Here is a 23,372-nt window from a genome sequence, read left to right on the forward strand (position 1 = left end):
ATAGTGTGTATTTTCAGTTCAATAAGCATAAACGCCAAAACCAATCATGTACCATTTAAAGGCACAGATCAAAATGCCAGTGGCAGAGAATACATGGCTATCTTCATAAAACTTTACATTAACCTAAAGAAGCACTATCTGAAGACAGAGTGACAGATGAAAAGCATACTGGCAAGTGAAATGGTTGCTGTACCTTATGGATGATTATTTGCCCAAGCTGGCACAAAAGAACTGAGGGCATACAGCACTGCAATGAATTTAAGCCAACGTGAGTGAAGGGGAGCTGCTGTAATTTTGCCACCATCCCTGGTAGGCACAGACCCTCCCTCTGCCTCCTTCACAACAGCACAGCCAGTCTGATATTTGGCCCTGAGGTGAGCCAGTCCAACTTGGTAACCTGACAGAAGGCCAACCTACTAAGAGTTAACTTCTTTTTTTGTTATTTTGGGTTTTTTTTTGCCTGGATTAGCAAGCTCCATCGGCTCTGCATGGGACTGGATGAGCATTAGTGCTGAAGAGAGAATACAGCAGTACTGATTGAGATGGGTACAGTTTGCCATAGATCCCACTCAGAAAGGCTGAACAAGTTAACAAAGGGGACCCTTCAGCGATAAGGTACCAAGCAAGCTCTCCAGAGATACAGAATAGGAAAGCAATTCTGCATACAGTACTCTCAAACAGCTCCTCCTGTAGACCTTTAGGAAAGGTTCTAGGAATGCAGTAATGTTCATTAAGAAACATCATTGCAAATGGAAACTCAAACTGCATTTCACAGTCTACTATTCTTCTCATGCTTCTTTGGAAACAAACACTGAAAAATGGCTGAAAGATGCAATAAGGCATTTTCTTTTCTTTCTGTCATGCAAGCACACTGAAATTTTAATAGAGAACAGCTCTGATCTTGTCTTCTCCAAAGACCTATCAAGCTAGTGGCAGCGGGACCCAAGTAAGAGTGTACAACTGAATATATTCACCCAGCACTCTCTTACATATGCACGTTTAAAACACTCTTTGCAATCCCTACTTACGTGCATCTGTCACACAATTAACTCCCAATTAAATCAAAAGTATGTACTCAATGGGTAATAGACAGTGTGATGGCTTCAGACCAAAGTCACTGCAGGTGGATGGCTATGCAAGGTAACAGATGCACATCAGTAGAAAATAGAAAGAGTGGTTGGGGGTTAATGCAAGAATAACGCCAGGGCCAAAACACTACCACAGGCTCACAGGGAATGGGCACTACCTGCTAATGTTAAGAGACAACAATGCCCCCAAATAATAGTAAAAACCACAGAGAAATGGTTAGAAAACAGTCTTTTTCCTAATGCTCAGTCATTCACCTCTACCTTCAAAGAGTTCATCTTTTTCCTTCCCTGAAGCACAATCGAAAACCTAACATGTGTCCTCATAAAAACTGAAGCCTACAAGAAGAAAAGTCTGAAACAATGGCTATCAAGGAAAAACGAAATCGCAACAGAGGTACTTCAGAAAATAATAGCTGCTTGGGGATTTAGATGTTTTTATTTCAAAATATTTACTTATGTCATGCCTGACAAGAAAATAAAAAAAATCCATTTCCTTTTCAAGTCTTCACTCTCGTATCATTGTGCTCTGCTAAACTAAGCTGTAAGAAAAGCAGCTGAAACACCGTGCAGAGATACTTGCTTTTAAGTACACAGTACTAGGCCTTTAAATTAAACCTGGCCAAGCACTCAGCACCACTTTGCATTTACCAGTATCACAGTACGCTAAAGGTTTAAGTCATCTTTCCAAGACAGCTTTACAAACATGTTGACATCTTTGTGATTGTGAACAAATATAATGTATTAATAGATCACATTGCAGTTATAGGCAACATAATGTGAAACATAATGGCTATTACAAATTGTAAGTCATTGAGCACATATGCAAAGCTTAGAAGAGGACCATTGTGGTACACAACCTGTGCAAGCAAAACAGATTACAATGGAAGAGGCCAGCAGGTTAGAATATTCAAGACTTAAAAAAAAAAAAAAAAAGTTATAAATTAAAATGCATTTTTCCTTATTAGCTTAAGTTGTATTTAATAAGTAACGCAAGCAATCAGTAGCCAACCTCTAGGAAGCCCACTGTAGTTAATAATTCTGAAATGAAGTATCGAACACTTTTGTTTAAGGACACAATGCGCAGAAGTGAGATACTGATTTAGAATACAGTAATATTATATCAAGTGAGGGATCATTTTTATAAAAGGTCATTGTTTCCCTTCGCTAAATATATTTTCTTACCACTTCTCCCTTCCAATTAACATCTATTAAGGTAGCAACAGCATGAATTTTCAGAATTTCCCATTATTCCTAGCAAAATATGCACCAGATGCAATTTGCCTAACTGAATTTTCAGAATTACATATAATTTAAAAATGGAAAGTGTTTGTAAAAAAAAAAAATCTGCAGAAAAATCATTTTAGCTTGCCTTAAACTTTTATTATCATTAGTGAGGATGTCTCCATGTACAGAATAACTTCAGAAGGAATGATTTTTTTTAATATATACATGTGTACACATACATATTTCCATATATATGTATGTATTTACATTCTTTTTTCTTCTATAAAAGTCTCATTAAAAGACACAAATAAAGGTGAGGCAAAAGCTGCATGCAATTATCATTTAATACTAAAAAAAGAAACATTTGACAACAGAAGTGTGTTTGAGACTGAGGTAAGTACTTCATAGGCAAGTAGTTGTGACTTGTCTAATTAAACACAGGACCGACAGAAGGGTGTGGATGCAATGTTTTATCAGCAAGGTGTTCCTCAAACTCCATCACTAGACACATATTCACCAGTGCCACCTCAAGTTACAGCACACCACCACCACCACCACTTGCCTGTTTTCTAAGTCAAAGAAAAGCCTATTTCTGGAACAGGATTTGCTTGGGGGAGTGGGGGTGGTGGCTGGAAGCTGGGAGGGAAGGAGAGAAGAGTAAAGAAACAGAAAAATTTGACTGTTCATTAACCTAGTATTACTTCCTTGAATTTTCTAATCAACTAGAGTCCCTAGCCAGTCTCAACAAAAAACCTATAGAATGAAACCTACAAGCCACTACTTGGTTTCCCTGCTACTATACAAAATATGAGTTCCAGTGGAATTGCCAAGAAATATGTCCGGAACAGCACTAGAAATACTTTATGAGAGAGGATTACCTGAAAGGAACAGAGGAGAGGGATAAAAATTGATGAATGTTAAAAAAAACACTCGAGAGCTGGTAACTGCGACCCAGTGCATATGATAACATGCTGTATGATCAGATACAAGGATTTGTAACTTACTTCTAAAGCAAACCTTGCTACTTTGTCTTCCATATCTCAAAACATCTAATGAAAACTTCAATCTTCTCTGTGCAAGTTGCCTTAGATGCAAAAGAGAAAAAACTTCTAGTATGCACACTTATTTCAATAGTTTCCTTTCACTTTCTTTAATCAACCTGAAAACTGAAAATGTCTCCCCACATTTATATATAGAGACAGAAACCTGTGGCTGTTTTTAGGAAAGGAAAACTTTTTTCCCTGACTGTATCCTTTCATCAGTTTGTGCCTGTACCTATTTCGAAGAAGAAAGCATGGATGACCACCTGATCAAGCGGATCATTCACATTGGAAAGCAGCTCAGGACGTCTCTAGTCCTACCTCCTCCTGAAAGGAGGATCAGCAATGGGATCAGACCAGGCTACTCATGGCTTTATCCAGTCAGGTCTTGCAAACCAGGATGGTGACCGGACCACCTCTCTGGGAAACATGCTCAATTGCTTGGCTGTCCTTGTGGAGAAAAGTCTTTTCCTCAAAGCCAGTCCGAAAACTTCTCTTCCTTCATTTTACATCTGCTGTCTTGTTCTCCTGCCAGGCACTTCTGGATACTCTGAGGTACTGGCTGCTGTTAGGTTCCCTCAATGTTGTTTCTTCTCCAGGCTGAACCAGCCCAGCTCCCTCAGCCTTTTCTCACAGGGCAAGTGCTTCAGCCCCCAACCACCTTGTTTTTTTCTGCTGAGCTTGCTTCAGGTTATCTGTGTCTTTCCTGTATGGGGGGCAAGCCTAGATGCAGCACTCCAGATGCAGTCTAAAAAGCACTCAGTAGAGGGAGATAATCACTCCCCTCAATCTGCTGGTTGAGCAACTGTTGATACATCTCGGGATGCTCCGGGCCTTCCTTGCTGCCAGGGCACACAGCTGTCTGTCTGCTGGGATCCCTAGCCCCTTCAGCAGAGCTGCTCCCTGGCCAGGCAGTCCCCAGCCTCTTCTGTGGCTGGGGCATGTCGTTCCCAGGTGTAGGACACTGCACTTGTCCTTACCAAATTTTGTAAGGCTGCTGTTGGCCTTTTCCTTCAGCCTTCTGAGGTCCCTCTGGATGACAGCCCTGCCCTTGCGCACATTAGCTCCCCAATTGGTGTCATCTGCAAACTTAATGATCGAGCGCCGTTACTTCCTCTGGGTCATTGATAAAGATATGAAACAGCATGAGCCCCAGAATCAACCCATGGAGACCCATTAACTACCATCCTCTAAGCCTCAGCATCCAACCAGTCTTAAAGGTGCATGGCTGTCCACCCATCCAGACCACAGCACCCTAACTTGGATACAAGAATGTTGTGGGAGTCACGTGTTGAAAGCCTCCCTAAAGTACAGGTAAACAACATCCACTGCTCTCTCCTTCTTCACAAATCCAGGCAATCATGTTGGTCAGGCATGATTTACCCTCAGTTCCCAAACACCTTCTTCTTCATGGTCCCAGAATACTATCAGTGCTATTCATAGTTAAGTATGATTATTTTTGCAGTTCTTTGAAATATACATTTTTGTTGCTATACTTATAAAAACAGGTGTTGGTGTAATTCTAAGTGTAAAGAATCTCTGCAGAAGGGAGTGCTTTTCAAGTCAAGGTTAAAAGAAAAAAGGAAAGATGTCCAAATGAAAGTGTTCTTTTAATCTTAATTGGAGTTTGTAACTGCAATGTTATATTGCAGAGAGTTTAAAAAAGAGGGTTACCAGTGAAGGACCTAATTGAACAAGTTGTTCACTTAACGAGGCACTGGGCAAGGATGTGCCGCAGGAACTAGAAACAGCATTTGCCACAGATGAAAAGTGTCCTGATGGCCTGAAATGACAAATAGTTTTCTGCTGAGCTTTCACTGCCAAGACCCTGCCAACTGCTCACCAGGACACTTGGGTAGCTCAGCAGTCCAATTACCAGGTGGGGAATGCCTTGAAACCACAAGTTGAAATCCTGACAAGGCTTATTTCTCTCTTCTTCCTTTTGAGGCAGATATATACTTTTACATTTTCTGTGCTGCTATTTCTAAACAGTTCTTAAAAAAGGCCTGGACTGCTGTGAATTGCCATTACAAATTCCATTATACTTTTCTGGAAAGATTAGAGTTTTAGTCCAACGCTGTGGCCAAAATTTCTCTCTTCAGCATAGCTAGGGGTTATTTACCATTCCAAGACGAGACGTAGTTTAGCTTGCGACTCAGGTACCCTGAAGAGGGCTAACTGTACTGCACCTCTTGGTGACTTGTAACCATACATTTAGAAACCCACTGGGTGCTAAGCAGCCTTGCTGGATGCATGTATTTCTCACTTGTCAGTGGAAAATTATTTCTTTGATGAAACAATGTGCTCAGTTTTTTTTTAATTAAGCAACAAGGCATAAAGTCTTAGGAAATTCTACCTTCTTGGGCTGCAGCGTGGTTGGTCTGGAAGATGATGAGATTTTGATAGGACATTTCTGAAGCACAGCTTTATTTCTGAAACTAAACATTTAGATTTAGTAAATATCTAGTTACAGTACCCATATTATTCTTTTAATATGGAAATGATAAAAATGTTAATTCCTTAAAAGAGAAAAGGGATCAAATATCAGAAATATGTTGACAGCATACAGTCTTAAAATAACAACAGGTATTTTGACTCAAGAAAGACTTTAAGAAACAGTTCTTTGAAGGTTATCTGAGGTGAAGCGTTTTTGGTCATTTTGACAAACTCGTGATTTGGAGTCTACAGAACAGACTCATAGCAAAGTTTTACTTTGCAAAAGCAATCCCTGGAATCTAGTAATAAAGACGATTAATTTTGCCTCTTGATTTTTGCTTGAATAAACCTATGCTTTTCGAGAAAGAAGAATTTAAGCATCATAGGTCCAAAATGAACCTAGCAAAAGAAATTACATTGCAACTAGATAGGAACCAGTCATTCCATGACAGACATCAATAAACCATAAACATAATTTATTAAAGAATCCGTATGAAGTAACAGACCACCTGTTCTGTCTGCTTATAGACAACTCACTAGAAGTTACAGGATTTGGAATATTGGAGTTATTCTCCAAACTTTATCTTCTCATCCATTTCTACCACCTTTACAATTTATCCAAAAATCTTGGTTTCTTATAATTCAGTCAGTAGTGACAAACATCTCCCATTGGACCTCCCATCACCATATGGCTCAATGACCTTCCCTCATTTATAGCAAAGCACTGCATGTTTAGTTTAACAAATTTTCAACATCAATTTTGACAATAATGATGGATATTTGAAATCACAATGTAATACTTAGCAGCACTGGAAATTTTAATATATGCAGAGCTTATTAGTCAAACCCAGAGCCTAAAAAAATGAGTTTGGAATGCTTAACACAAAATCACTGTCCTACTTTGTGCATACAACAAGAGTACTGAATATTATTTTTAGACATTTGGGATTGTAAATATAGTGCCTTTAGACAATACGTGAAATGTTTCAGGAAGCTCAGAAACAGATTACTGTGATTATCTTACCAGAGGCTCATAAAAAAAAATAAATGCAGTTTGTTTTGCACACTATGAATGCTACCTAAAGGCATAGAAAGTCAAGCGAACTAGATCTTTCCTTACGTATTTTTTCTATTTAATTAATTACAGGATATGGAAGTCTTCACAAGCTTTACAAATGGTAACACTAGCACAAACTGTAACCCAGAGACACAATGGGTACAAATTCTGGGTGTCACTTCATCTCCATGGGAAATCAGATGCAGCTTCTCACACAATGGAAGAGCAGAAGAAACCATGGGTGAGCAGAGGCAAGGTTTGAAGGGAAAAGAATATTCTGCTCGGCAAAGCTGAGTGACTGGTTCACTCATAGACCATGTCAGTGAGGCAGATTTGAGGGTTTGAGGCAGGCACAGCTGTTCCTCATCCACATAAATTGCATAGCAACTCTATGCACCAGGCGTAACATGCCAAAACTATCCACCACAGCTTTCCGCACCATACGGCTCACCACTCCTTGTACCACCCAGGTGCTATCAGCACAAACAAGCATTGAAAACAGCCAGACCCTTTGCAGGCTAGCTATGGAACAATATGCCCACAGCTCTTGATCTTTGGAGCATAACAATGATCAGCTACGACATACCTGAGACCTCTGCTAGCTCCAGTAAAATAAATTCAGCTTCTCAGGACCTATACATCCTACATATCTTTCTGGAGTCCAGAAATAACACATGAATCAAAGTAATACTAAATCCTAAGTGAAGTAATACAACATTCTTGAAACCTACTTAACATAAAATACAAAAAAAATTTCCTATTTTTCACAGTATCATTTAGGTTGGAAAAGACCTTTAAGATCATCAAGTCCAATCATCAAACCAACAGCACCAGGCCCACTAAACCGTGTCCTGAATTGCCACGTCTACACATTTTGTGAACACTTCCAGTGATGGTGACTCCACCACCTCCCTAGGCAGCCTGTTCCAATGCTTGACCACTCTCTCAGTAAAGAAATTTTACCTAATACCCAATCTAAACCTCCCCAGGTGCAACTTGAGGCTATTTCCTCTCACTCTATCAATAGGTTCTTGGGAGAAGAGCCTAACACCCACGTCGCCACAACCCCCTTTCAGGTAGTTGTAGAGAGTGATAAGGTCTCCCCTCAGCCTCCTCTTCTCCAGACTGAACAACCCCAGTTCCCTCAGCCGCTCCTTGTAAGACTTGTGCTCCAGACCCCTCACCAGCTTCGTTGCCCTTCATTGGACATGCTCGAGCACCTCAACATCTTCCTTTTCCTACATTTACTTCTTTTTCTTACTATTTTTCCTACAGTTACTCTAAAAAACAATGTAGGATGGATGATCTATCCACCAATTATGAAGCTAAGAGCATCTACCAGCCAAAATGTTTCTTTTGGGCTATGTATGGCCTGTACCTCTAAAACTGTGGTGCATACACTCTTATTCTCCAAACTGCAGATCCCAGCATGCAATGCAATACTTTGATCTGACAATACATAATTTAATGCCAGACAGAAAAATGTGATTATATTTAAAACCTAAGATATGCTAGTCCAGTGAACAGAAGCCATTCAATAAACCTGCCAACAGATCTTCTGCTCACTGAAGCAGTTTAATCTAACCACTATAACAGAAAGGGAGATTAGAAATATTCATGAAGACAAAGAGAGAGGTCAATTTTCTTTCTCCAAGAGAAACATTGACAAAGTATTGTCTTTTAATCTAGTCAAGCCTAAGTATGTTAAGTTCAGATGTTAAAATTTAAAGTTGAAGATAAAGGTAAGGTAAAGGTCAGTAATTTTTAGAGAGTTTTCCAGTCAAACTCTTAACACTCTTAGAGGCTTACACTATGAAGGGAAAAAAATCACCTTATTCTTTTTCTATAATATATATCTATTATTTTTCTATAATATATATCTATTCTATTGAACAAGAGTAAGTTCAGACTGGTGCATCTATATATCACAAAAGATTCTGCAATTTCAAGCCAAAAATGTGTTACGAAAAAACCCAGATAGTACTTAATAGCTAATTAAAAGTCACAAGAAAATATTCACTCACATGAGCGATGGTAGCACTTTTTGTCCTTTATCCGCGAGTAAGAAAAAAAATCCCATACAGCAAACACCAAGTCCTTTCCCTCCCATAAGCACATGGCTGTAAGAAGTTCTTCTCAGATAACAATTACTCAAAATGTGGAATTAACATCTGGCTTAAAACTCAGTAACTCGGATGAGTACTGGCTAAGGTTACCACAGGAGAGGAAAAGAGGTATGAAGAGTGGTCTATTTATCATAACAATGTTTTCAGTATAACGTTTTATGACCAGGGCAGATTACCTTCCCTTTGACATACAACATGACCTTCCATTCCCCAGGGTAGCAGAAAAAGTTTCCAATCTCGGAACAAATTACCCACAGAAGCTGCAGAAGCACCAGGTCCCTAGGTAATGGTAGCAATAACTTGCACTGATAGAGAATTTCTCCTTCAAGGATTCCAACAAATTGTTGGGAAATAAAATCCCACAATCAAGCTTCCAAATCCACATAGGTTAGTAAGTAGTGCCACTAGTTCACAGAATGAGGAGTTCTGTAATAAGTATAATATACTTATTTTACCAACTACAGCAATGCAGTATTGGGCAGACTATGTTCATCCTATGTTCTCACTGCTTTTGGAGGTGATTGTGAAGGTGCCACCACCAGTATGATAAATATTTATATTCACGTTCAAAATCTGCAAATAATAGGCAACAATTTTTGGTATAAATTACAAACTGAAAATAATGAATTAACAAATTCAGTAAAAACCGTGCTCCATAGCTCTGGAAATCAAGAAACCTATTTAGAGGTCTACACAAAATACTTTTCTTATTATTGTTTTGTAAACAAAACACTTGAACATTTATTTTCATATCATTAATTAGTCAGGTCAGGGAATAAGCATTATGAGAGAGACATCTAATTTACTTTGGACAGTGATAAAACTACTTAAACAATAAATGTTCCTCCCTTCAAAACTAGTTTACATACAAAGATCATTAATTTGAAAACCTATTTTCTAATTTATTGGACTAGAAAAATGCTGTGATATTTTAGATGAGTCAAAGATGCTTTCTGGAACTTAGTAGCAGGTTAGTTTCAAGGCAACACAACACACTTCTATTTGACATCCAGAAAATAATTCAAGCTATCAACTTCTAGGACGTACTCCAGCTTGTACTGTGTCTTAAGCACTTCATTTGAGCTGTATTGACTTTAAAACATTTTCCTGAGAAGGAAGCAGTCTGATGTTATTTAAATAAAGACATTGATTACAAGGGGAGGCACATTTCGATGAATGAATGAATGAATGATTGTTTCACAAAGAATTCTATTAGTGATTCAATCCAAAACTTGACGAAATGTGATGGCTTGTACCCAGCCCCTTCCACTCTCAGTTCCTTTGTTCTTAACTGTGATTAACAATGCAAATAAATGATGGTTTCTGAATCCCCCACCCCCCTGGGGTACATTTAGCTCTTTCACTGCTATTCTAACATAGGCTGCAGAAAAGCGTTTAACATTCACGGTGGCTATCCATAAGATAAACTGATTTCTTCCAACACCAAGGCTCCGAGAAAACATTTGTTCACGTTTCTCCTGCTTATGCAAATGATGAACAGATGTTTACATCTGCCTGTGACTGCAGCTGAGCATTGTGATAATCTGTACGTTTGTTGGAGAAACAAATAACACCAGTAAATAAATACTACCAAGCAAAAATACCATGTATCCTGCAAGCAAATATGAGTTAGCAGAAATCACATGATGTGCAAGAGAGAGATGGAGACACCTCTGTAAAGTCTGACCTCACAGGATACAAGAAATTATTCTCATAGGCACTTAAAAGTCACAGTTCATAAGTTCAATTATATAAGCTTCAATACCATAGTGAATTAATGATTACTGCCAATATATTAGCACTGATTATAGTTTCAGGGAAAGATTTTTATTTTTTTTTTTTTTCAATTTTAAACACATACTTTCTCTGGCACCTAAAATAAGACGATCTTACTTTTATACAAGCTAATGATTTAGAAACAGGTCTTTAATGGTTCCAGACCAGGATATGCCAGACAAGCAGACTCAGAAGGACCATCAAGACCTGTCAGTGAAGTTTGTGGAGAATCTGACTGCTGTCATATTCAGAATCCCACAACGCATTTTGAATCTCATTCTGATTTGATGTCAAATTATTATATTATGGAGCTGTATTTACTTACATACTACTTCCTTGCAAAGTACCTTAAAAATATATTTAATTATGTCAACTTATAAATCAGCGTTTTCTAAATTTAAGTTAAACATCTTTTGATCTAAATGCTATTGAGTTCAAGAAAGAAAACACCACCACCTTATTACAAATGAATCTCCATTGAATTGCGACTAACACACCTATCATACTTCCTCTAGCTTCCACAATGGCTTCACGCCTTGCTTTAAACAGGGATTTTTGAAAAAGTATTACTGGGATGGAGCAGAGGTGAATTCCTGACCTCTTGATACCAATACATTCATACATGCATACACACACATTTACTTTGTGCATGGGCTTCTTTTCTTTAGAAGACTTAAATGAGATTTAACCAATTTCTATTTGTTTAAAAAGTTAGAAAAATGTATCTAATCAGCAACTTTTCCCAAAACCTTGTAACAAATATGATGATGAAGAAAAGTCTAGTCCTAAATTCTATGAGTCTCTGAATACCAGCCAAGCCTGGCATTTAGCCATTCACAGTACAGGACCGTCAAATTTTCCTGAAGAATAATTTCATGATTTTATTTTATACACATTCTGTTAAGGGAGACTGCATCTGAACACAACCGAATTCTTTCACTGTTATCATATTAAATATTCAGTTGTGCATTGCATCCTGAGAAAAATGTTAGAATTTTATATTGCCGTCAGGTGAAAAGGAAGACAATAGAATAAAAAGTAGAAAAAATGTAAGGGAAAAAAGCCATTTTTCTATAATGCTATCCTAGCCAGAATACTGTCTGAATGATTTGTGGCATCTTCATTCTTGATAAAGAACTATAATATCAAGAAGAATCCCCCAAAAATATTCCTCACTGAGGACATTGTCTGTACCGGGTTCCGTGCAAAACAGTCATGGAACAGCTGACCCAAGTATACACACATGCATGAAAACAATCAGGAAAGTTTTCTTTTCTTGCTCATTTTTCTTGGAAAAACAGACAACCACGTACAATCTAGAATCATACTTTCTTGGTCAGCAAACCCAAAAAAACATAGGAAGAGCATTATCGAAGAGGTAGTTCAGACAGCGTCCCTGCTATTCACTGCTGCAGCAGTGGTTCTAAACACTGCCTGCTTGACTGCAGTTTCTTTTTTTTTCCCCCCAAATTTACTTTGAGTTTTTAAAAATCCAGAATGTGGATCTTCTAAAGAATTCTTGAAATAATAGCCTGTGTACTGGTCTTGAATAAGTCTTGATGTTACAAGGTCAGCATCTTGTCATCATGGGCAGCATACAGATGGATACAGTGAGGAACTAAATGCTAAAGCCACATACATCTAAGAGTAAGTAAAGGAGGAGGTGAGCTAGGACAGCATTTCAATACTTAAAAACTATTACTACATTACAAAGTGTTTTTCATTTACCAGAAATCATATGCTTATGTCGGTATGAATCACTGCCAGAGGCGGTAATTTTCCTATTACCCTATTACTCTCATTAGTTCTCAAACAAATTCTACTGGTAATTAAATCTTACATAAAAAGAAAAATGTTCTGTTCTACTGTGCTATACAAAGAACGCAAATAATGTCTTGGATAACAACCACATCAGATTTACTCAATTTGTTGCCGTTACTAAGATAACAAAATCCATTAATCAGGATTTTGAGGAAGCCCCCACTCGTTTGTCTTCCAACTATAACATTTCAATTTTCCCAGAACTCTGTATGCCATGTATGTGCTCCAAACTCTGCCTCCAAGTTACCACTATTCAAAAGTCTCCTCTGAGGAAAAAAAAAAAGGAAAAAAAGAAAAAAAAAAGAAGAAAATTACATGAAAAACAATGTGTAGATATCCTTTATTGCTTAGGAAGAGCATAACTTTACAAGGGTAAAGTGAATGTATTTGGAAAATGACAATCACCATTATATCTTTAGATCCAAGAAAGCAACTCCTAATGAACACTATCAACAGAACTTCGATGGAATCATTTTTCAGTTGGGAAATGTTACCACCAAAAAAATCAAAACATTTGGCACAATTGTTTCCATTTGGTTTAAAATGTCTTTTCAGAGAAATATACTTTGATGGTATCTAATGGTTTTGTTTTGACATTTTTGGAACAGAATGCTTTAGTTGTCTTTCCAAAATATTTTATATATAGAATACTGAAGTCAAATGGAAATACTTCAATACTGTCAGACCCACAGTCTGACAATTCAAAATCCTGTTCTTATGCCTCTAGATTTTCCCCAAAAGTGCATACATTTCCATGTTATACTACAATTCAGAGTGTAATCACCTCAATCCTTTTCACAGTTCCCATCCTAATCAGTGGATTGAGCACCATCCAGAGCTCTTAAAATACTGACATGTCTATTCAACTATACATGATTCCAATAGAATAAGGCAATATACATAAAAGACCCTAAAATAACACAAGAGCAAAATACCTGCATAGTATGTGGTCACTGAAGTAACAGCCAAATGTAAGTCCCCAAAGAAACAGATACTAATAACGCCAACCACAAACCTGTGTGAATGCTCTACAAAACTGATCTGCAAATGTGCAAGTGCCCATTTGCCCATGATTTTGGGTCATTGCAGCTGCCAGGCCAAAATAAATATCTGCAACAGTGTAGGATGGAAGTCACCCTGCATGCTGGGCTCAGGAATATCACAGCTGCTTGCAGCCCTGACCTTTTTTTTTTTTTTTACACCTTTCAAGTAGATTACAGAGATAGCCACGTACTCCTCATGTAGGAAATTAACTCAAAAACTCATAAATTTTATTACCACTCAGAACACAGACAGCAATTACAGAGAGAGAAGGAAAAAGAAGGTATCCACTTTCTTTGCACAGCTAAAAAAAAAGGTATTGTAAAGCTGCAGTTCAGTCACCTTTACTCCTACAGAAGTAGGAAATCAGAAATCAGACAGCTCTGCTGGACAGAACTGACAATTTTATTTTTTCCTGCATTTCTTATCTCAGCTACAGACTACGACTTTGGACAGAACACAGTACTTTCTATAACATGGCATGTCTCTGTTTTCTCATTATTGTTTTGGATTTAAAAAAAAAATTAAAAAAAAAATCACCATTTAGTCTTTTTTTCCTCCATAAACAGAAAACGTGATACCAAAAGTTGACAATCTGCTGGCAGATCTTGTCAATCACAAACTTCATTAGGAAAACCAGCAAGAAAAAAGCTTACCCAGCTTAGATAACTGTCAATGTACAATTTTAACATGGTTATTAAATTACCCGAGTGATAAAAGTGCAAAAAGAGCCAGTGACCACATTCTATATACCAGGGACTAAAAGCGAAGTAAGATTTTTCAGTTAAAGACACCAAACAAGGTATGTGGGAGGAAGAGAAAGAAATCCATTTTTTGAAAAAGTGTATTTTAAAAAAAATTTATTTGGTGTGAATTATGTTGTCAAAAGAGTTGATAGTAGAATCTTAAAAGAGTTATGCCTCCTTGAAGAACAGGTCATTATGCAAGTACAGGTCAACTCAACCTATACTTGTGCAAAAATCCAGCTGCTCTCAGGAATGCTCAGAACTGGTGCCCGTGTGTATCTGACTATTCCTACAGCCTGCTCCTTCCCTGGTTCGAGGAACCACTGAGACAAGCGCCACGCAGAAGCGGACAATCTGAATTGCTATAGCAGGAACAACTTACTCCTAGACATCCTCTTTCCTACTGTTACAGCAGTAGGAGAAGGCACCTTCTGAGCAGCTCCCTTCCTTTGCGTGGGCTCGTTTGCCACATCCAGAAGCAGCCTTTCCTGAAATTCAAGTGCATAAACCCTGCAGCCCATAGCCCATGAGCAGAAAGCCCTTGCAGCCTGCCAAGTCAACCAACCTACTTGATCACCTCTTAGCAGCCCTCTTTCCCAAAGGAATGGACTACAGGCTAGACTGACATGCAAAGCAACATGAGAAAAGTTAGTTTATTAAATGGACAAGATGAAATTTCATCTAAGGACAATGATTTTACCTGATATAACCACTCGTACATGTTTCTACATCAGGTACGCTGTAAAAGGACCCACAAAGGTCCTATATATACTGAATTAAGTTGCAACATTTAAGAAAGCTTCCAGGGCCTATACATAAGAACAGAATCAAGGAACAACTGCAATATACTGATTGTGCATTCATGCTCCGCCCAAGGGCCATTTCATTCCACGTGACACAAGGTATTAAGGGGCTAGATGCAGCATCTGTGCCCAGCTGCCAAGGAGGAAGAAAAAAGGTTGAATTCCTTATCAAACAACTAATAACAATTCTCAAACAACTCTGACACTGCAGATGACAATAAAACAAGTTTGTAAGAAAAACATAAGCACCTGGAAGACAGATAAAAACAAAGGAAGCAGAAAGCTAAGGTAGGATTTAATACAGACATGAAATTATTTTTCATGTTGCTTATTAAAAAAAATAAAGAATTGGAATTCCAACTGGGAAATGAGAGGATGAAAACATTTAGAATTTTTTTTAACATCTTGTGTTAAATTTATGTCCAAAGAGTATCCTAAAGCAGTTTCACATCTTTCTCCAGAGTGTAGTATCTAAGACTATTGCCATTCAGCATGCAGAAAAAGTAAAATAACAAAGCATATGATAATATACTGCCGTGTCCCAGCCTAAGAAGTTGATCAGCACACTCACTATTTGAGCAAGACTTTAATTTGGGTAGCAGATAGCAAGAAGTCTCAAAATGGAAAAGACTGACATTAGTGGAACAGCAACAGAAACAATGTGAAATGGCACATTGCTAAACCAGCCCCCTTGTCCAAATGTTCAAGGATAGCTCTTTCTTTGTGTTTAACCAGGAGTCACGATAAATCTTTACATAACAGCAGCTGGCATCCAACATAGTTCGGATTTGCAAAAAACAGACTAAATCTTGCATACACAGCAATGATCATCAGCTGAAATATTTTCTTAAACACAGATCAGCTTACTTATGTATTTCAGTAAGTTACCACCTCTACACATACAGAATACCTGGCCATCCATGGCAAATTTAATGACACTGACTATGAACAAGAGACTTTTCTTTTTCAGACCCATCTGGACTTGCAGAAGTAGCAACTCATTGCCAAGAAGAAAAACTAAGTAAGCATTTTATTTTAGTGATTGTCATTGTTCTTTACTCTGATTTTATGTATGCAGAAGGGCTCAAACTGTAGAAAAGTAAGTTCTAATGTTAAAACTTTGTCTCACCAAACTTTTACATTAAATTCAGATATTAAGCTTAGTGCAAAAACCCAGGAATCACAGACTTTTTTTTTGAGACAAACAACTTTAATGAGAAAAGACTAAACATACCTTAAGAACATGCTCTGCTCTGTATAGTGGAATGTCTGGATTTTTACTTCCTAAACTTCCATTCAAAACAAAAAAGCCACATTTATCATGAGCACCTTGAAATTTTTAAAATTAATATCTTCTGCATGTTGATAAAATCTTCCAGAGAAAGACTAAATCAAATTCTGTATGACGTTTAACAAATGCAAGTGTAAGGTCCTGCACCTGGGAGGACATAAGCAAACACCCAGTGCAAGCTAGGATCTGTGTGGCTGAGGAACAGCCTTACCAAGAGAGACCTGGGGCTCCTTGTGGACAGCAAGCTGAGCATGAGCCAGCCAGCAGTGTGCCGCTGCAGCAATTGAAGGCAAATTGGATCCTAGGCTGCATTTGCAGGGACATTACTAGCGGAGACAGAGACATGAGCATTCCACTCTACTCAGTGCTTGTCAGGCTGTATCTGGAGTACTGGGACCACTTCCAGTCCCCATGACTCAAGAAAAATGCAGACAGACTGGAGAGGTCCAAAGGAAGGCCACAAAGATGATCAAAGGGCTGGAGAACTTGCCCTATGAGGAAAGACTGAAGGAGTTAGGTCTCTTCTACCTGGAGGAAGCTCAAGGGAGATCTCATCACAGCTTTCCAGTACTTAAAGGGCAGCTACAAAGAGGATGGAGACTCTCTGTTCACAAGGAGCCACATGGAGAGGACAAGGGGCAATGGGTACAAGTTGCATTGGCAGCAGTTTCATCTGGACATGAGAAAAATTTTTTACAGGGAGAACAATCAATCACTGGAACACCCTCCCCAGGGATGTGATAAAGTCCCAATCACTGGAGGTTTTCAAGATGCAACTGGACAGGGTGCAAGATAATCTCACACAGGCTCCCTTTCCCATGAAAGTTTGGACCAGATGATCTTTGGAGGTCCCTTCCAGCCTGGGCTGTTCTGTGGTTCTGTGTTCTATGGCTCCCTAAAATCAGATCAACAACTATGCCGTTCAAAGCAGGAGAAGCAACTGTCACTGAAGAAACAGTATAACTTATTTTGCTCTGTTTTTGTTCTCAGATTAGGAGACATTTGCAAAAATCAGATTTACTAGTTTTAAAATCTTGAAGGACATGTCTCAAATGAAACTGCATGCATTCAGTTAACTGGTTTCCAATGCAAAACCTGTTTTGACAAATTTCCTTCCCTGATTCTTCTATATTCTGGGTAGTTCTATTAATTAATCAAATAATATTGCACATTCTAATAGAAAAATCAAATTCTATTAAAATGCAATTTACACAGACAAGAAACAATATAAACAAAAAACGCAACACCCACCAGTTAACAGAGAACATAATGGATAACTGAAATAAACATACAATAAATCAAGAAATACTTTAAAAAAAACATAAATTATTTGCAGAAGAATTCCAACAGAGGGGCTTAAACCTTCTGACATTGCTCATATCTACAAGAAATGAAAGGATTAAAAAGGAGACCAGCCAGAAGCATGTCATATGATGTTACCCAGAACTTAATAGACAGTGTTCGTATCTTTATAGGCAAAGGAAGGCTGGGGACCTGAAATCACAGTAATGTTGGTTAGCTAGAATCTCTGGAGCTTATCCAAGCCAAGAACCCACTTGAAGTAGGCCTACCTGCAACAAGGTCAGGTCAGCCATGGTGCTGTTCAGTTAAACCTGTCATGAAAACCGTCAAAGATGGAGATGTCAAAATCCCTTGGGGCTACCTGCTCCAGTCCTGTGCTACCCGCCTAGAGAAAACTCTCTTCCACTAAATTCCCACATGTTTTGACCACTGAACTTCAGTCATGTTAAACAAACAAGAAACTTTAAAGTTCAGATTATCCTCATTTGCAACCAGATGTGTTTTAACACCTTTCACAAGTTTATAAATTCTTTTGTTTTTTGTAACAAAAAAGAGACACAACATAAAGGCATTATTTAAATCACAAACGAAATTTTATTTAGAAATTATCCCTTAAATCAATTTAGTTGAGACTGTAATCCAACACATTATAAACTGTCAGAGGATCTACTTTTTGTCAACCAAGCAGAAGAAAACAGTATGCTTACTAAGAACCACCCTTTTGTCTCAAAATCTAACATCTTCCCTCTTCGCATATTGATTTTCCTCCAGTACAAGCCACGCTTCCTTCCTCAGACTGTTTGCATGGGTAATAGGGCAGAAGGGCAGACATGAAATTACTTACAGTCTACTCTCCCTGCTATAAACCTGGCCTACACATCTGGGCCTCCAAACACTCCAGAACATTTACTGCAGGACTCTGGAGATGCACCTGTGTGTTGTTATTCTGAAGGCTGTCAGTGGTGACCTCAGTTAACGTTATTCTTAACAGTTATGGCACTGAAAGTTCTTTTGGGTGGTAGAAGAAACTTTCGTACCACCAGATGACATATAGAATATCTTTACCAGGAAAGTCACAAAACAAAAACATTGAATTTTCCATCACAATCTATATGTACACATTTAAGAGAAAAAGCACAGCAAGCAAATAAGATAATAACCAGCCGATCATACTCCAGGCATACACTTACAAATATGCACCGCTTGCAATAATAAAAGATTTTGAAATTTTCTAACTGAAATCATGAATCAATAAGATTAACCTTTAATACTTTCTACTTTGCTACAAGTTGGTTCTTTACAAAGTCATTAGGTTTACTCCAGGGTATTACCATATCACATTACAGCAGCCCTGAGGACACAACAGGACTGCTTATCTTGGCTTGGAAGAAGCTAGTGGGGTGTCCATTTTAGCTGTGGGTGCGGCATAAACACCAAAGCAGAATTATTGTTGTGGTCCCAGCAGATCTCTAAATCTAATAGCTGCTGATCATTTCTTGCTAGAAACTGCTATTGCTTTTAGTGCTCACAAATGTGTATACACTGCAGGATTCTATACAGTTGCTGATTTTATAATATCTAAGGATAGACCCACCAAAAACTGAGACCTTTCATTTAAGGGAAGCGAAAACTTGCACCATAATATGGTGCCAAAAAATCAGAAATCCAAATTTCCACAAAAAAAAAATCCACACATATCTTATTTCTATCTTTTAAAATTTGCTAGTATAAAAACACTAAAACACTAAAAGAAAAAGAATGAAAAGTTTTACTCGTGTCAAGCAGAAAACTCATTGGTGCATCTACTGTGTGATAGTTAGCCTTGTCTTTGAGCTGCATGCCAAAATTTCCACACAGCCAAGACCCCTGAATACTTCAATTCTGGGGGATCTGGGGAGCGGGGCTAGGCTCCAGGTATGGTTTATAGAGAAGAAATGACAACAATTTCCCAAGTCCTCTGTGCTCCATCAGCAAGGGCCTGGGCAGAGGGGGGTCCACATGTGGTCTGTGAGGCTGGTGCCACTAATTACTGGAGTAACTGCTGTGAGGTGGTGCTGGCTTGCTTTCTCCCACTGCTGTGGACTCAGCTTCATCACTGATCAACCCCCAGCACAAATCCTTTGCTGAAAACACGCTGTGGCCCAGATAGGAGCTACATTCAACTGTTCACCAACTGCACATCTCAGGGGCTTCAAGTCATCCCCATTACATACAATCGTCTCTTTGTTAGCCAGAATAACGGCGAGCTGGGATACTCAGGACAGCAAAGAACAGAAAGCGGCCTTTATAGCAGGGGAATTAAAGAAAGAGGAAGGGAACATGATGCACACACATGCTGCTGCATGGAGTTAGCAATGAAGGTTTATTAGCTCCAGCTCAGTTTCAGCCCCACAGCCTTTCTTCTCAGGGTACTGCCTCACACATGAGGTTTGGGAAATACTTATGTCTTGAAGAGTGCATAGCTCACCATGGTTATGCAAGTTCAAAGGCTTCTGTCCCCAATTCTTGCCAAGCTGGAGATGATTCACAGAAAAGGTAGCTCACGTGTCTCTGCCCATGGTCCAACTGAGCGGTGATGTGAATAAACTACCAGTGGGTAATACAATTTTGCCAGTGCAGGTGGGGAGCACCCCCTGTGAACGCAGCAGATATCTAAATGGAGACCAGGCCTATGCCTGTATCATGTAGTCAGGCATACTCTTTTTTTGCCAAAAAAATAGGTGCATGTCTTTCACCAACAGACAGAGAAGGCAGCCGTCCACACAGCCTGGCATCTTGTGCAGCGAGACAAGTGAACTCTGCTCCCTCATCGTGCACAGCACCCCGAACTTGGGCACAGCACATGGTGCCAAGGTTTGGCAGGGAGCCAGCCTCCTCCAGCACAACCAGGGCTGCAACCTGGCCCCGGCTGGGCCCTGCCAGGAGAGGGGCAGCATCAGACCAGATACGAGGTCTTTCAGGCTGGGACAATCTCTGTCCTATCCCTTCCTCTTACAACAGGGAGGGCCCACAATCTGGTGCTTTTGAGGCAGCCCGGGGCCAGGCATAGGGACCGACCCTCCCCTGCGACCCGAGCTGGGCCCGGGCCCGGGCCCAGGCCCAGGCCGCCCGCCGCGGTGGAGCCCGCTCTCGCTCCCGCCCCCAGGGCACGGCTCGGCCTGGGCGGCCGCCCAGTCCTCCGCAGAGTCCCCGGAGATCACAGCTCCCCTGCGCCCGCCAAAACCGACCCTCTCACACGGCCCCTGCCCAGCCCCAGGCAACAGCGGTATTCTTCCCCCCCCCTCCCCGCTCCACGGGAAAAAGCGAGGCCGGGGCCGCTGCCCGCCCTGACTCCCGTCCCTGCCCGAGCCGGGAGCGCACCTGTAGTTGTAGGCGCCGAAGCGCTGGCTCTCCCGCAGCAGGGCCCGGTACAGCCGCAGCACCTGGGCCCGGCTGGACGCTGCCATGTTGCCGGCACCAGGCGGGTCCTCCCGCGGCGAGGCCCCTTTCCCCGCCCGCAGCGCCCGGGGCCGCGCCGGCTCCCGGAGCCGCCTCCCGCTGCCCGCGCCGGCCTCTCTGCGCGCTTCCGCGGCGGGCAGGCAGGGGCGGGGGCAGCCGCGGCAGGAACCGGAGCGCACGGCCGGGCGGTGAGTGGCGGATCGGTGAGGCAGTGGTTGCGACTGGGCCCGGGCCCAGCGCAAGGCCCGGGGCGCGGGCGAGGCCGTGGCCTGAGGGCTCTTCCCTGGCTGAGGCAGCCTCGAGGGGCGGCGGGCGCCTTTCCTGGTGGAGGGCTCGGGCGGGGGGGTGTCCCAGGCCCGCTGGATCGGCCCCGGCCGGCGCCGCAGGTGTGGTGGCTCCGCCGCGGTCTTACTGCTCAAGCCTCGGCCTGCCTTGAAGCGCTGCCGCCGCTTACCCCGCGGGGGCTCCAGTCGGTGCGGCTGTGAACGGCCCGAGCGCTGGCAGAGCGGGGAAAGGCCCGAGCGATGGGGAAAGGAAATCCCACGTTCAAATGAACTGGCCGGCGGCAGTAGCGCGTTTGTGTGCACTCAGGCTGCTTGTGTCGGTGCGTTGCGTCGGGAGGTGCCCGCTGGGCAGGTGGGGCTGGTAGAGGGCCTGGGAAGGAGCGGTGCGTGCGCTGCGGTCGCTGCAAGAAGTTTGGAGCTGAACGTGCTCACTTGTGGTAGCGCACCAGAGCCTGGCGCGGTTCCTCTCTCTCGGTATCCTGTTTTAAGTTGAATTCTGTTATTTGAACTGGCTTGACCTGTGTACTTATAGTTCGGGTACTGTTTAAGTTAAGTAGTGAGACTCTCTGAAGGAGATTAGCGGGGATTTCCTGCTTCTGTGCTTTTATTTTCAATGGGAAGTTTCCATTTACCATTTTTCTTGCTTTTTCCACAGTCCTGAGAAACGACTACGCGCTGGTTTTATTAGTGTTCTCCCCTAGGATTCCCCGTTTGTGCAAATTTTTAGGAAGTGAGTAACTATTGAATGTTAGGTGGATTTAACAGGCCCACGCATGTTGAAACTGGCCTTGAGGAGGGCAGTACCCAGGTACACAATGCTTGTGGGCTGTACAGCCCATACAACAACAGATTATGTGAACTATTTAAAATGTGGGTTCTGCCTCTTTACTTGTGAAATCTTGGATTTTATTCCTCCCTGCTGTGACGCTGAGGCTCTTTTTCTGCTTAAGCACCTCTCATTGTTTATACCTGATCCTTTTGTTGCTGGAAACAGCATGTACCTCACGTCTTCTTCTGCTGAGAGTTTTGCCACTCTAGGATAAACTTGACTTTGTAATTTAGAGGTATGATGCCCCAGCTGTATTTAATATTGATTTTTTAATATTATCAATAATGTAATTTATTTATAATCATTACATGGTTCCTACTTTCTTCACAGTGTGTTCTGTATGTCGTAGATATTTATATACATTCTATATGTCCCTGGCAAAAGTGCTTCAATCGCTGCTGCTAACTGAACTCATATTTTATTATATATACATGTTGAGTATTTTTATTTGTGTCAGTTGTACATCTGATGCAATTTACAGTTTATTGTGTATAGTTCTATGCTTCTGTGTGTAAATAATATAGACATACATGGAGTTATCTCAAATTTATCCTAGCAAGTGTGCCCTATTTTAGCAGCCCTTTTAGGCTTTTGGAAACAGAGGTTTTCTACACATAACAAATTTCTTGGATATTCTCTTTATCAAAACAAAACTAGAAATGCTAGAGGAGATTTTGCATTTTTGTAGAAAAAGGCAAGCAACTGAGTGTGACAAGCATCGTGTTTCTGAGGCCTTTCCTTGTAAGTTACAAAACAGTGTGTTTTGGGCTAGCTTTTGGCATTCAGGAAATCCAAACAGGAAAATAAAAAGCAAGCATGCCCTTTAGTTGCTTGTGGGGCCAACCAAATCTTGTAGCCCAAGCCATGTTGTTGACACAGATTGCCATGTTAGAAATGGGGTCTGTCTGAGGTGCTGGTGCTCCCCAATCTTTGGAGCCGTTGGTGGCTGGAGTGCTTAATATGTGTTAAAGCGTTAATTCTTGCTTTGTGTCTGCAGATTTATCATCTTCCCTGAAAGCAGCAGTGGCAGCCCTGCCCTTTGTTTTGATCGTAGGCTTCAGACAGCTTAA

General features: G+C 40.7%; 1 protein-coding gene across 1 annotated transcript in view; it reads right to left on the reverse strand.

Moving 5' to 3' along the window:
* LYRM4 (LYR motif containing 4) overlaps window positions 1-21,197 on the reverse strand; it is a gene marked incomplete at both ends in the record, with an annotated part of 96,168 nt that extends 74,971 nt beyond the window's left edge. The window contains one exon of the mRNA XM_082014955.1: window positions 21,112-21,197. Coding sequence (XP_081871081.1) covers window positions 21,112-21,197 — 86 coding nt within the window. The remainder of the gene's footprint in view (window positions 1-21,111) is intronic.
* Window positions 21,198-23,372: the final 2,175 nt, after the last annotated feature.

Source organism: Phaethon aethereus (assembly GCF_964289735.1).
Source record: "Phaethon aethereus genome assembly, chromosome: 2".
Lineage (NCBI taxonomy): Eukaryota > Metazoa > Chordata > Aves > Phaethontiformes > Phaethontidae > Phaethon > Phaethon aethereus.